Below are 13,725 nucleotides of genomic sequence, written 5' to 3' on the forward strand. Positions count from 1 at the left end.
GAAAATCATCCAGAGCGGTGAAAAAACATGGCAGCCAGTGGGCGGGGCATTTTTCTCTATGTGCATATAGTGAAAACATGTGAACACTCTAGAAGTCACTTTTTTTGCCCAATTTTCATGAAATTTGGTCAGAACATTTGTTTCCTTGATACGAGAGTTGAGTTGGAAAATGGTTCCGGTCAGTTGAATAACATGGCTGACGGGGGGAGGGGTGCAGTTTTCTTATATTTATATAGTAAAAAAAAGCTTGTGAACATTCTAAAAGTCACATTTTTTGCCCAATCATCATGAAACTTGGTGAATAGATTTGTTTTATATATATCTCAGATGAGTTTGCAAATGGTCCCCATGGGTCAATAAACATGGCTGCCAGAGGGGTGAGGCAGTTTTCCTTATGTGACTATATAGAGAGAAACCTTGTGATCGAACACTATAGAAGTCACATTTTTTGCCTAATCATCGTGAAACTTAGTCAATACATTGGTTTTATTGATTTCTTGGACATGTTGGAAAATGGCTCAGATCGGTGAAACACACTTTTTAGCTCACCTGATTGCTCAGGTGAGGTTTTAGGATTGATCTTTGTCCGCTGTCTGTCCGTCCACATTTGGTTTGTAAACACTCTAGCATTCACATTTCTCAAGCATTCTTTATCAAAGTTGCTGAAAGATCTCAGTCAAGTTTGATCACATAATTAATGCCATAATTATTGCCCGTAGATTGTCCAAACTTTCATTATATTGTACAAAATCCTTGTAAGAAAAGTTTGATGTTTGGTAAGGGTGGTCAACTCAAAATATAGGTCACCATATCAAATCTTACAAAAACAAAAAACACTCCCTATGCCAGAGTTTTGGTTCAATAATGATGAAACTTGACCAGGATGTTTGTCTGGTCAATATCTAGGTCAAGTTTGACATAAGGTAAAGATTGAATGAATCAACTCCTCTCAGGTGAGCGAACTAGGGCCATTTTGGCCCTCTTGTTTGTCAAAATGGAGGGAAAACGTGTTTTTTTATGAAGAAAACTGGCACATTTTTCTTCAGATCAGTCACCATTTAACTACTGAACAGTATGAATAGCTTTTTATCAATGAATAGCGCACACTAAAATTTAAAATAAAATGTGGGGGTACAAAACTGCAGGTAATACATAGTAAAGCATGGTTAATAAGAAAGTGAATTGTTTCAAGAATGCAAACATCTCAGCTGTGTATTGTATGTTATCTACTTCAGTGGTTTGGACTTCTCGAAGCCGTGGCACAATGATTTCATGGAAGCTCGTGAGAAGATCAGGGAAAACTTGCACATGTTGCACCCATCCATGCAGATTGTGCTGAACATGTGCCAGACGACACTTGGGAACATGATCCTCGTCGACTGCTCAAAATTCCGATCTCAGGGTCCAATGGAGTTTGAATCCTTGAAAAACAACATCATTCTTGACCTTGAAAAGACTGAGGACAAACTTATGCACAGGTGAGATATACCGAAATGTGCCAGCATTGTTATTAAGGTAGCGCACCCGTAATGGGCACCTGTCCAAATATGATTTAATGTATTATTTTCTTAATCAGCATCATTTCACTGAACTATATGCAAATTTTAAGGTAGGCTTTCCATGCTTTTTAAAAAAATATAATGAATTTTTTTCAAAACCACCCCCACACTCGTCTTTTGTCCAGTTTATTTTCACCCCTGGGGTATATGAAAGTTCCATAATTCATCCAGATTTCAAAATATAGGCATGCAGTTGGTGTGTACAGATGCAGTTAAGGTGTTTAAAGTTTAAACAAGATGAAAACAGTTTTCTTTTACGGACATTTATTTTTAGCTCACCTGTCACGAAGTGACATGGTGAGCTTATGTGACCGTGTGATGTCCGGCGTCCGTATGTGCATGTGTGTGTGTGTGCGTGCGTGCGTGTGTGTGTCCGTCAACAATTTGTTTGTGTAGACAGTAGAGGTCACAGTTTTCATCCAATCTTTATGAAATTTGGTCAGAATGTTAATCTTGATAAAATCTGGGTTGGGATTGTATTTGGGTCATCTGGGGTTAAAAACTAGGTCACTAGGTCAAAAACTAGGTCACATAATAGGTCAAATAATAGAAAAACCTTGTGTAGACAATAGAGGTCGCAGTTTTCATCCACTCTTTATGAAATTTGGTCAAAATGTTTATCTTGATAAAATCTGGGTTGGGATTGTATTTGGGTCATCTGGGGTCAAAAACTAGGTCACTAGGTCAAAAACCAGGTCAAATAATAGAAAAACCTTGTGTAGACAGTAGAGGTCACAGTTTTCATCCAATCTTTATGAAATTTGGTCAGAATGTTTATCTTGATGAAATCTGGGTTGGGATTGTATTTGGGTCATCTGGGGGTCAAAAACTAGGTCACTAGGTCAAAAACTAGGTAAAATAGTAGAAAAACCTTGTGTAGACAATAGAGGTCGCAGTTTTCATCCAATCTTTATGAAATTTGGTCAGAGTGTTTATCTTGATGAAAGCTGGGTTGGGATTGTATTTGGGTCATCTGAGGTCAAAAACTAGGTCACTAGGTCAAATAATAGAAAAACCGTCAACAATTTGTTTGTGTAGACAGTAGAGGTCACAGTTTTCATCCAATCTTTATGAAATTTGGTCAGAATGTTTATCTTGATAAAATCTGGGTTGGGATTGAATTTGGGTCATCTGAGGTCAAAAACTAGGTCACTAGGTCAAAAACTAGGTCACTAGGTCAAATAATAGAAAAACCTTGTATAGACAATAGAGGTCACAGTTTTCATCCAATCTTTATGAAATTTGGTCAGAATGTTTATCTTGATGAAATCTGGATTGGGATTGTATTTGGGTCATCTGGGGTCAAACACTAGGTCACAAGATCAAATACTAGAAAAACCTTGTGTAGACAATAGAGCTAACAGTTTTCATCCAATCTTGATAAAATTTGATCAGAACATTTATCTTGATGAAATCTGGGTTGGGATTGTATTTGGGTCACCTGGGATCAAAAACTAGGTCACTAGGTCAAATAATAGAAAAACCTTGTGTAGAAAATAGAGGTCACAGTTTTCATCTAATCTTTATGAAATTTGGTCAGAATGTTTATCTTGATGAAATCTGGGCTGGGATTGTATTTGGTTAGTCAGGTGAGCGATTCAGGGCCATCATGGCCCTCTTGTTTATAACTTGTTATCTATGGAAGAGCGCCATGAAATGTAAGTGGTTTCAGCCAAGTAGAAATTGGGTTGGTTAAAAACAAAGTGTCATAAAGTTCAAAATAGTATTATTTTAGTAATATTTTGAACTTAGTTTTTATTGATACACTTTATACAGCAAAAATACCAAGAAATAGACAGATTTACCTTTTACTTTTTGAAATAAAAATAAAAATGCAACATGCATGATTCGTATTCTCAGCAGTAAATCACCCAATTTAGCCATAACGTTTTTTTAATTAAAAAAATTGAAGAATGTGCATAAAAATTGCAACACATTTAACAATAAACATAGCTTATATGCTATATTAAATTAAATTACGTTAGAAAAGAAATAAAACGTGCTGCAAAAAGTATGCGACATCGGCAGGATTCATACCTGCGCAGGAAGATCCCAATAGATTTCTAGTCTATCGCCTTAACCACTTGGCCACGACAACTTCACATTAGTAAAAGCTCAAATTAGATATAGACAAATAAACAGTTAAAAAGGCTCAGCGATCTTTGAAGAAATCACGAAATCGTATTTTTCAGATGATATTTGGATCAAAGTCAATATTTATTGTGAACATACTGTATTATAAAGGAATTACATAAAAATATATCAAAATTTGAAGTTTGAAAAAAATATAATTCATCTCTCGGAAATAACCGATCATTGAAGATTGGCAATGATCGTAAAATAAATCGCGGGAAATCATTACGGGTGCGCTACCTTAAAATCTAAATGAATTGACTCTAAGTGATGTACCCTACTACATGTATATTTTAGATCATGTGCATTCACATATTCTGTTTTACATGTGCTTTTATGGTATATAGCATAATAAATATTTTGGCTGTGCTCTGGGAAGAATGGGCTTAATGCATGTAATTTAAGTGTTGTTCCATAATGCATGTAATTTAAGTGTTGTTCCATAATGCATGTAATTTAAGTGTTGTTCCATAATGCATGTAATTTAAGTGTTGTTCCAGAAAAGCCTGTGTTGTCCCCATAGGCTTATCAGGAACAACATTAGCACCTAGAATGAATTTGTGTTTAGAAGAGACTTGCTTTAAACAAAACATTCCATAAAAGCAAAAGGTGTCCCGGCTTATCTGGGACGACACTTCAGGCACATGCATTAATCCCTTTCCTCTCTCTGGGACGACCCTTCAGGCACATGCATTAATCCCTTTCCTCTCACTGGGACGACACTTCAGGCACATGCATTAATCCCTTTCCTCTCTCTGGGACGACACTTCAGGCACATGCATTAATCCCTTTCCTCTCACTGGGACGACACTTCAGGCACATGCATTAATCCCTTTCCTCTCTCTGCGACGACACTTCAGGCACATGCATTTATCCCTTTCCTCTCTCTGGGACGACACTTCAGGCACATGCATTAATCCCTTTCCTCTCTCTGCGACGACACTTCAGGCACATGCATTTATCCCTTTCCTCTCTCTGGGACGACACTTCAGGCACATGCATTAATCCCTTTCCTCTCACTGGGACAACACTTCAGGCACATGCATTAATCCCTTTCCTCTCTCTGCGACGACACTTCAGGCACATGCATTTATCCCTTTCCTCTCAGAGCATGGTTCATTTTTATAGTAAAAATGGGGCCTATAATTCAAATGCCATGCACATTTTACACTTGATTTCACATGTGCAGCTGGTACCCGAAGATCATCAACATCTTCAGTGACAAGAGTACCAACTTCAAGGCTTCCGAGTCCTTCTACAACAGTCTTACCACACTTGTCTCAAACCAGGTATAGCGCTGTTTGTTGATCTATTGGTTTGAACATTTTTTGCTTATTTTCATACTTTGTGATGTGAGCTTCGCTTAAGGAAAACACAGTATCAGTGGATTGCTTATTTATATTTGAAAATATTGTACGATTTTGGTAAATGCAACAACAATTGTGTCTGACAAATTTAAAAAGCATGATATTAATCTAACAAATTCAATTTTCCTTAAGCTGTTAGACTTTATATATATTTTTTTTTAATGTACATATTCAGAAATCAAAAATACCTAACTGACAAATTTCCTTTTCTTTAAGCTGCGAGACCTGATCACGCGCACTTTGGATGCCTACGTGGCGCTGTTTGACCTGGAGGACAAGACTCGTCTCCCCCTACTCAAGATGGAGCTCACGTTTGATGACGAGAAAATGCAGTTCTATCCGCCCAGTCAAGACCTTGAAGACACGGTGCTCTTTGTGTTGAAACAGGTGATGAGGGTCATTTATTGTGTGGCATTTTATAAGAAAATTTTCAATAAAATTCAACATTTATTAAGCACTCAAATGCAAAGTGAAATCAGGTATATTAATGTAATAGAAGTGCACTGAATTTATTATTGTACTAATTATACTTTTCCTATGTATTGATCTAAGCTTTTTTTTCTCAATGAGAAGCATGAATATGCATAATCCGAATTACTTTATACAATGTGTTTATTAACCTGAACATCATGTGCTAATTTATCCAATCTTATCTTCAAAACATTCATTCGAAATCATGTTAGAATTGGTTAAAATCGACTGTTTAAAGATTATGCACTCAAACAGAAAAGAGCATGAGATAAAATCTGTACAAATAAGGCAATAACTACCGGTTATTGAGCCTCATTCTGGGATAACAGTGCTAAATGCATGTGCGTAAATTAGCGTCTAAACTTGGCCTTTGCAGTTTGCACATGTTGATCATGGACCACTGTTCCTGCCTTTACTTGATTTTTTTTGCTAGTTAAATACCTTTTTTTTTTAAACAAAAATGTCAATATAAGAGTATTGTGTAGCCCTGTTAAGCCTGAGCAGACTTCGCAGGCTAACCCGGGATGACATTTGACGCATATGCATTAAGCCAAGTTTTCTCAGAGCAAAGCTCAGTTGTGTCTCTATCATGCTAACAGTGAAATTTGAAATAATGGACTTTTTAAAGATTATGCAGATTATTGCAATCAGCATAAGATAAAAATTTAACATATAATTCAATAACGTATTGTGTCGACCACTGTTAACTCTTCCCCTCAGAAAATGGGTGATATGGCTATACGCAACTAACAGTCTGTTCAGGTTTTGTGCTGTTTGCTTTAATCAGTTTCTTAGGTCTGGAAACCAAGCCTTTAAAACTGGAATCTAATGAAAAAGGTCTTTAATTTAATTTTTATTTCTAAGGAACTAACTAAAAAACACATCGAAATGAACGCGAAAGGTTTACAATTCTAAGAAACGAAAACACCTCAAAATCGCAGGAAAGGGTAAAAATGTCGAAGCTTTGTTTGGTGTTCCCAGATCTGCAAGACAATGCAGCAGGTGCCCACAGTGCAGTCGTGGATGTCAGGAGGGACCATTTTGTTCCACACAGACGCCTCCATTGCAGACCACATCCTCAACAAGTACATTGTGAAACTCAAGAATGCAGTCAAGGTCAACTTTGAAGCACCACAACAGCATCTGCAGTCCTTTGGTGAATATATTTGAGCCTTGTTTGAGACAACTGGGCTGAATGCCGTGATAAAAGTGTTGTCCAAAATTAGCCTGTGCAGTCTGCACAGGCTAATCAAGGACAAAAACTTTCCACCTAAAATGGATTTTTGTTTAGACTAGTTTTCAATTAACGAAAAAATCCGGCAGAAAAGTCGTGATAAGTCTGTACAAGCTAACCTAAGAAGAAGACATAATGCAATAAACCTGATTTTCCCAGAATTTTGCTCATTTGATTTTGAAATTGGGCCAGCTCAATTGTAAAAAAAAACATTAAATAAATCACATATAAGTGACTGGCATGCACCAGTATTTTATTGAAATGAATAAATATCAATTTAAAGTGTTGGGAATAATACCTTGTATATTTTTAACTAGGCATTAAAATTAACATTGTAACCAGGCATCAATATTAACATTATAACCAGGCATTTAAATTAACAGTCTTTTAAGTTAAACTTGTAATTCACTTAAATCATTCAAACAAAATAACATCCACAATTCATTTTGATACAACAAAGACCTATTTGTGCTGATTTTTAAATGATCTTTGAACAGTTGAGAGGTATGACTACATAGTGAATGGTACAGCCATGGCTGAGATCCAAAAATACATGGAGGTGGAACACAAGTTTGCAGAGTACACGGAGGTAGGTCACAGCAGCCAGACTATAGGCTGCAGTTCAAGGAAAACAATACAGAGGTAGGTCACAGCAGCCAGACTATAGGCTGCAGTTCAAGGAAAACAATACAGAGGTAGGTCACAGCAGCCAGACTATAGGCTGCAGTTCAAGGAAAACAATACAGAGTTAGGTCACAGCAGCCAGACTATATGCTGCAGTTCAAGGAAAACAATACAGAGGTAGGTCACAGCAGCCAGACTATAGGCTGCAGTTCAAGGAAAACAATACAGAGTTAGGTCACAGCAGCCAGACTATAGGCTGCAGTTCAAGGAAAACAATACAGAGGTAGGTCACAGCAGCCAGACTATAGGCTGCAGTTCAAGGAAAACAATACAGAGTTAGGTCACAGCAGCCAGACTATAGGCTGCAGTTCAAGGAAAACAATACAGAGTTAGGTCACAGCAGCCAGACTATAGGCTGCAGTTCAAGGAAAACAATACAGAGGTAGGTCACAGCAGCCAGACTATAGGCTGCAGTTCAAGGAAAACAATACAAATGTTTTAAATAATGTCTAAGCGAAAAAGTTCAAAAGTGAATATTGTAAGTTAAGAAAATAGGCTATGTGAAATAGTTGATCTTTGTTCTCCTTCTTGTCAACAAAGTAGAAAGGCAATTTTTCCAAACGTCAGCTTGTTGTGCTATTGTTGCAAATTGTACCTTAATAAAAGACCTGTCTGTTTATAAGTCATGTCCTACTGTTGCAGCTGAGAATCAGCTAATTAATACTATGGGATAATATCTTGACAACAAATTTACAAAACAACTATGTTGGTGTAAGCCAATCTTAAAATGATAAAAAATGGGTATTCCTGATCATCATTGTGACTGTTTCTTTTGAAATAAGTTAACCTGGGTCATCATTCAGCAAACAATCCTTATACTTTAGTTTACAAATAATAAATATTCTTTAAATTAAAAAATTAAAACATTGCTTTAATTTTGAGTAAAATTTGGCATAAATCGCCTCTATTTTCAATATCATTCATGTAGAATATTCAGTGAGGACAGTATCAACAGTGGTTGCCTGGATGTATTCAAATGCTAGACGTATTTTTCTTGGTTCTTAGTCTGTATTTCATTCTTAAGTCTAAGAATGGTTTGGTGTATACGGGTCCTGATCGCTTTGTTGGTGCACAGTCAGCAAGTGGTGTGGGAACGTTCTTTATAGATTCCCCCAAAGACACCAAGTACTGGTTCTATCCAGGAAAGGTACTCAGGAGTGTTTTGATAAACTTTGGCTTTGAATGCAATCCTGCAAAAATAAAAAGGTTGAAAGTAAACAAAGTAATGAAAAATACATTATACTGTTGTTTTAGCAAATTGAGAAGTACCGGAATCTCGCCAAGGAGATCATGGGTCTGCCGAGCATCGAGCACTTTGACATGATCCGGCTGGATTGTGAGGACCTGAAGAGGGGGCTGGCTGAAGGCTCGAGGAACCTGGCCAATGAACTGCTCAGAAGGGTCTCTGATGACCACAGGAGGGAGAACAAACTGTGAGTTTGGGGCTGTATTGGGTTGGAATGTGCAGGGGTGTAGGAGTGAGAACAAACTGTGAGTTAAGGGCTGTATTGGGTTGGAATGTGCAGGGGTGTAGGAGTGAGAACAAACTGAGTTAGGGGCTGTATTGGGTTGGAATGTGCTGGGGTGTAGGAGGGAGAACAAACTGTGAAACAAACCAATGAAATCTCGGTCGAGTTGGAAAAAAGGTCGTGTCGGGTCAAAAACGTCACCAGGTCAAAAAAAAGAAAAACCTTGTAAACACATGTAACTTTGTCAAAATGTTTGCCTTAATGATATGTTGGTTGAGTTCAAAAGTGGTTTGGGTCCGTTGAAAAACATGACCGCCAGTGGGCGGGGCAGTTTACCCTATTTGGCTATAGAGAAACCTTGTAAACACTATAGAAGTCACAATTTTTGCCCAATCATCATGAAAATTGGTCAAAACATTGTTTTTATTGATATCTCGGACGAGTTTGAAAATGGCCGCCAGTGGGCTGGGCATTTTTCTCTATATGTATATAGTGGCAGTTTTCCCTATTTGGCTATAGACAAACCTTGTTAACACTCTAGAAGTCACAATTTTTGTCCAATCATCATGAAAGTTGGTCAAAACATTGGTTTTATTGATATCTCGGACGTGTTTGAAAATGGTCAGATCGGTGAAAAAACATGGCCGCCAGTGGGCAGGGCATTTTTCTCTATATGCATATAGTGAATACATGTGAACACTCTAGAAGTCACATTTTTGGTCCAATTTTCATGAAATTTGGTCAAAATGTTTGCCTTAATGATATGTTGGTTCTGTTCCGTTGAAAAATATGGCCGCCAGTGGGCGGGGCAGTTTTCCTTATTTGGCTATAGAGAAACCTTGTAAATACTCTAGAAGTCACAATTTTTGCCCAATCATCATGAAAGTTGGTCAAAACATTGGTTTTATTGATATCTTGGACGAGTTCGAAAATGGTCCAGATTGGTGAAAAAACATGGCCGCCAGTGGGCGGGGCATTTTTCTCTATATGTATATAGTGAAAACATGTGAACACTCTAGAAGTCACATTTTTGGCCCAATTTTCATGAAATTTGGTCAGAACATTTGTTTTCTTGATACGAAAGTTGAGTTCAAAAATGGTTCTGGTCAGTTGAATAACATGGCTGCCAGGGGGGGGGGGGGGGGCAGTTTTCTTATATTTATATAGTAAAAAAAAGCTTGTGAACACTCTAGAAGTCACATTATTTGCCCAATCATCATGAAACTTGGTGAAAAGATTGGTTTTATATATATCTCAGATGAGTTCACAAATGGTCCCGATCGGTAAAAAAACATGGCCGCAAGGGGGTGGGGCAGTTTTCCTTATGTGACTAGAGAGAAACCATGTGATCGAACACTATAGAAGTCACATTTTTTGCCTAATCATCGTGAAACTCAGTCAATACATTGGTTTTATTGATTTCCATGACAAGTTGGAAAATTGCTCAGATCGGTGAAACACTTTTTAGCTCACCTGATTGCTCAGGTGAGGTTTAAGGATTGGTCTTTGTCCGCCGTCCGTCCGTCCGTCCACATTTGGTTTGTTTGCACTCTAGCATTCACATTTCTTAAGCATTCTTTATCAAAGTTGCTGAAATATCAGTCAGGTTTGATAATGAGCAAAATCACATGATTAATGCCATAATTATTGCCCTTAGATTGTCCAAATTTTCATTATATTATACAAAATCCTTGTAAACACTCTAGAGGTCACAATTTTGTTTAAGATTTTATGAATCTTGGTCATAATATTCTTTTTGTAAGCAATTAAGTTTGATGTTTGGTAAGGGGGGTCAACTCAAAATATAAGTAACCAGGTCAAATCTTACAAAAACAATAACACTCCATACGCAAGAGTTTTGGTTCAATAATGATGAAACTTTACCAGGATGTTTGTCTGGACAATATCTAGGTCAAGTTTGACATTTGGTAAAGATTGAATGAACTGACTCCTCTCAGGTGAGCGAACTAGGACCATCTTGGCCCTCTTGTTTTTTATGTGTGTTGAATTTGTGTATTGGTCAACCCACAAAATCAACAAAAACTAAATTTCGTCCCATTGGTGCAATAAGGTACCATGTGACATTGAAATTAGAAGGCACATGGTACCTTTTTGCACCAATGGGACGTTAAATGTCCCACAAGTAATAATTATCTAACAGTATCTGTTTTTGAAATTGCTACATGCAACTTGTTCATAAGGATATTCAAAGTAAATGGACAGAATATGAACACACTGTTAAGAACTCTTTTTTTATACATATCTCAAGTAATTGAAATACATTTGCAAAAGTCTTAAGTGCATAAAAGACAGTTCCTGCAGTTTGTGCTGATATCTTTAGGTATAAGAATGAATCATTGAATACGTCTGAAATCGGTGACAAAGTTTCACGTGGCGCGAAGCATAACAGTGCAGTACACAAGGATTTCCATAAGCAGCATTTAGAATCTGTCTCTAGTTGAAATTCTTAAGAAAAGTTGTTTTTAAAAATTATTTGAAAAAAGCACCACTTATCGGTGTGTTAACCCTTAAAGCGCTGGAGCTGAATTTTAAAGGCCTTTGCAAACAGTTTGGATCCTGATGAGACGCCACGTTCTGTGGCGTCTCATCTGGATCCAAACTGTTTGCTATTCTGATAGTATTCTTTGAAAAAAATCGAAGAAAATGCTAATTTTAGAAATTCTGCAGACGACATTTTAGCAGACGACAAATTTCCCAGCATGCAAAGGGTTAACATCAATTAATGTTTAATGGGAACCCCACAAAGTCACGTCATTCTGCACCTTGCATTCCTAAAACTTTTATTGCGTATCTGATAATAACCTGATCCCTCTGACATGTAAACTTTTTTTTCTTTTTTTTATGATCAATTTCCTGGTTAAGTAGCTCACATTCATGACTGTGTCTAGGAAAAAATGATTTTTGTTTTACCAAAAATATTTGCAGCTATGAAAAAATATATCTGTCATTTGCATATTCAGGATTTGTGAAGAATTTACCACAATCCGAGAAACGTCCCTGAAAGCACCAGAAACTAGTGAGGAGCGATAAAAAAATATTTCTGTCATTTGCAGGATTTGTGAAGAATTTACCACAATCCAAGAAACGTCCCTAAAAGCACCAGAAACCAGTGAGGAGCTGATTGAGATGATCTCCTTCGTGGAGAAAGCTCGCACCCAGGGCATGATTACGTTGAATGAGCGGATCACCCAGTCCAAGGACCGGTTGGCCTACCTGATTGACGTGTTTCTCTTTTCCTCTGATGACATTGATTTGAACTGTGAGGTGCTCACGTGGCCGAAACGAATCAACCCTGTTTTTGACAGAAATGAGGAGGTAAGTGATAGATACTGCCTTTACCCATTTATGCCTAGTGGACTCTCCCATCCTTCTAAATTGGATCAATTTTTTTCCAAAATTATGGATGTCTAGTATATTTATTTCTATATTTAGAATATTTCTTACAGAAATTCCTATAAGCAAACAGCGCAGACCCTGATGAGACTCATCTGGGTCTACGCTGTTTGCAAAGGCCTTTTTTCTAGACGCTAGGCATAAATGGGTTAAGGTTGTTGTGCAGCACATATTGATGAACTGAAAAAAAAATCCAGCAATTTTTTTTATCAATTTATGTGTGTTAATATTGTATTTAATAACTTTAAAAAGAATAAAAAGCTCTGTTTTTAATAGCTGTTTTCAAGTTAATGGAGATTGTGCTTCCAACGGTGTAGTCATATGTAACTTTTTGGGTATTTTGTGTTATTATATTTGGGCTGTGCTCTGTGAAAAGGGGGCTTAATATATGTGCGTAATATGCTGTCCCAGATTAGCCTGTGAAATCTACACAGGCTAATCAGGGATGACACTTTCTGCTTTTATGATATTTTTCATTAAAAAAAAGTATCTTCTTAGCAAAAATGCAGGTACTGCAGACATAGGCTAATCAGCCTGTGCAGACTGCACTGCTAATCTGAGATGACACTTATAGCAACTTGCATTAAACCCTTTTTTCACAGAGTGCGGCTCATTTGTATATAATAAGATCAATTGGATCAATAATGCATACGAACATATTTGATAAAAAAAATCTGCAAATAGATTATACCTTAAAGTGTATTATATAATTAAAATGTTTTAAAATTTTAATTTTCCACAGTTTATTGACAATACCTTAATAATATTAATCGTTAATACTAAGGTATATATTAATGGTTTGGAAAAATGCAGAACTGATGAAAACGGTCCTAATGCATGTGCGTAAATGTCGTCTCAGATTAGCCTGTGCAGTCAGCTAAGGTTAGTCAGAAACAACACTATCCCCCTAAACTTGATTTTTGCTGAGATAAAACTGCCTCTAAAAAATATCCCATAAAAGTTTAAACTGTCGTCCATGATTAGCCTGCATGCATTAACATTAAAGCATTTAACTCTATTTTCCCACGGCAAGGCTCAAATGTATTACTATTGCCACAGTTGATTGAGAAGTCGAAGCAGAAAGGAGAGAAGGGTCTGATGGAGAAACGTGAGAAGGTGATGCTTGAGCTCGAGAAACTGAGGACTCGAGTGGACGAGTTCAACGACTATGGTGAGCTCGACATGATGCAGCAGTATGTAAGCGATGTGCGCGCCGTGCAGAAGAGAGTTGCAGACGTCTCCAATGAGATCATGTGGATAAACAAGGTGGGATTATTGTAAATAATTATTTTTCGTGGGACATTAATTTTCGTTGATTTTGTGACTGATGCACAAATTTAAAACAAACAGGTCCAAAAGGACCAACACAAATTCCTCTTGTTTTCCAAAAATCC

The 13,725-nt window shown here is 37.2% G+C and overlaps 1 protein-coding gene across 8 annotated transcripts in view; it reads left to right on the plus strand.

Moving 5' to 3' along the window:
* Positions 1 to 13,725, plus strand: part of LOC127881593 (dynein axonemal heavy chain 12-like) — a 152,681-nt gene that overhangs the window by 20,947 nt on the left and 118,009 nt on the right. For 7 of the 8 annotated variants that reach the window (XM_052429580.1, XM_052429581.1, XM_052429579.1 and 4 more), the window contains 8 exons: positions 1,236 to 1,478; positions 4,882 to 4,981; positions 5,276 to 5,446; positions 6,512 to 6,686; positions 7,262 to 7,353; positions 8,703 to 8,881; positions 11,992 to 12,253; positions 13,391 to 13,597. In XM_052429580.1, coding sequence (XP_052285540.1) covers positions 1,236 to 1,478; positions 4,882 to 4,981; positions 5,276 to 5,446; positions 6,512 to 6,686; positions 7,262 to 7,353; positions 8,703 to 8,881; positions 11,992 to 12,253; positions 13,391 to 13,597 — 1,429 coding nt within the window. Of the gene's footprint in view, positions 1 to 1,235; positions 1,479 to 4,881; positions 4,982 to 5,275; positions 5,447 to 6,511; positions 6,687 to 7,261; positions 7,354 to 8,702; positions 8,882 to 9,042; positions 9,054 to 11,991; positions 12,254 to 13,390; positions 13,598 to 13,725 lie in introns of those variants that run through there. The other variant, XM_052429584.1, reaches the window with a different exon arrangement.

This window comes from Dreissena polymorpha, chromosome 5 (assembly GCF_020536995.1).
Source record: "Dreissena polymorpha isolate Duluth1 chromosome 5, UMN_Dpol_1.0, whole genome shotgun sequence".
In the NCBI taxonomy this organism is placed as follows: domain Eukaryota; kingdom Metazoa; phylum Mollusca; class Bivalvia; order Myida; family Dreissenidae; genus Dreissena; species Dreissena polymorpha.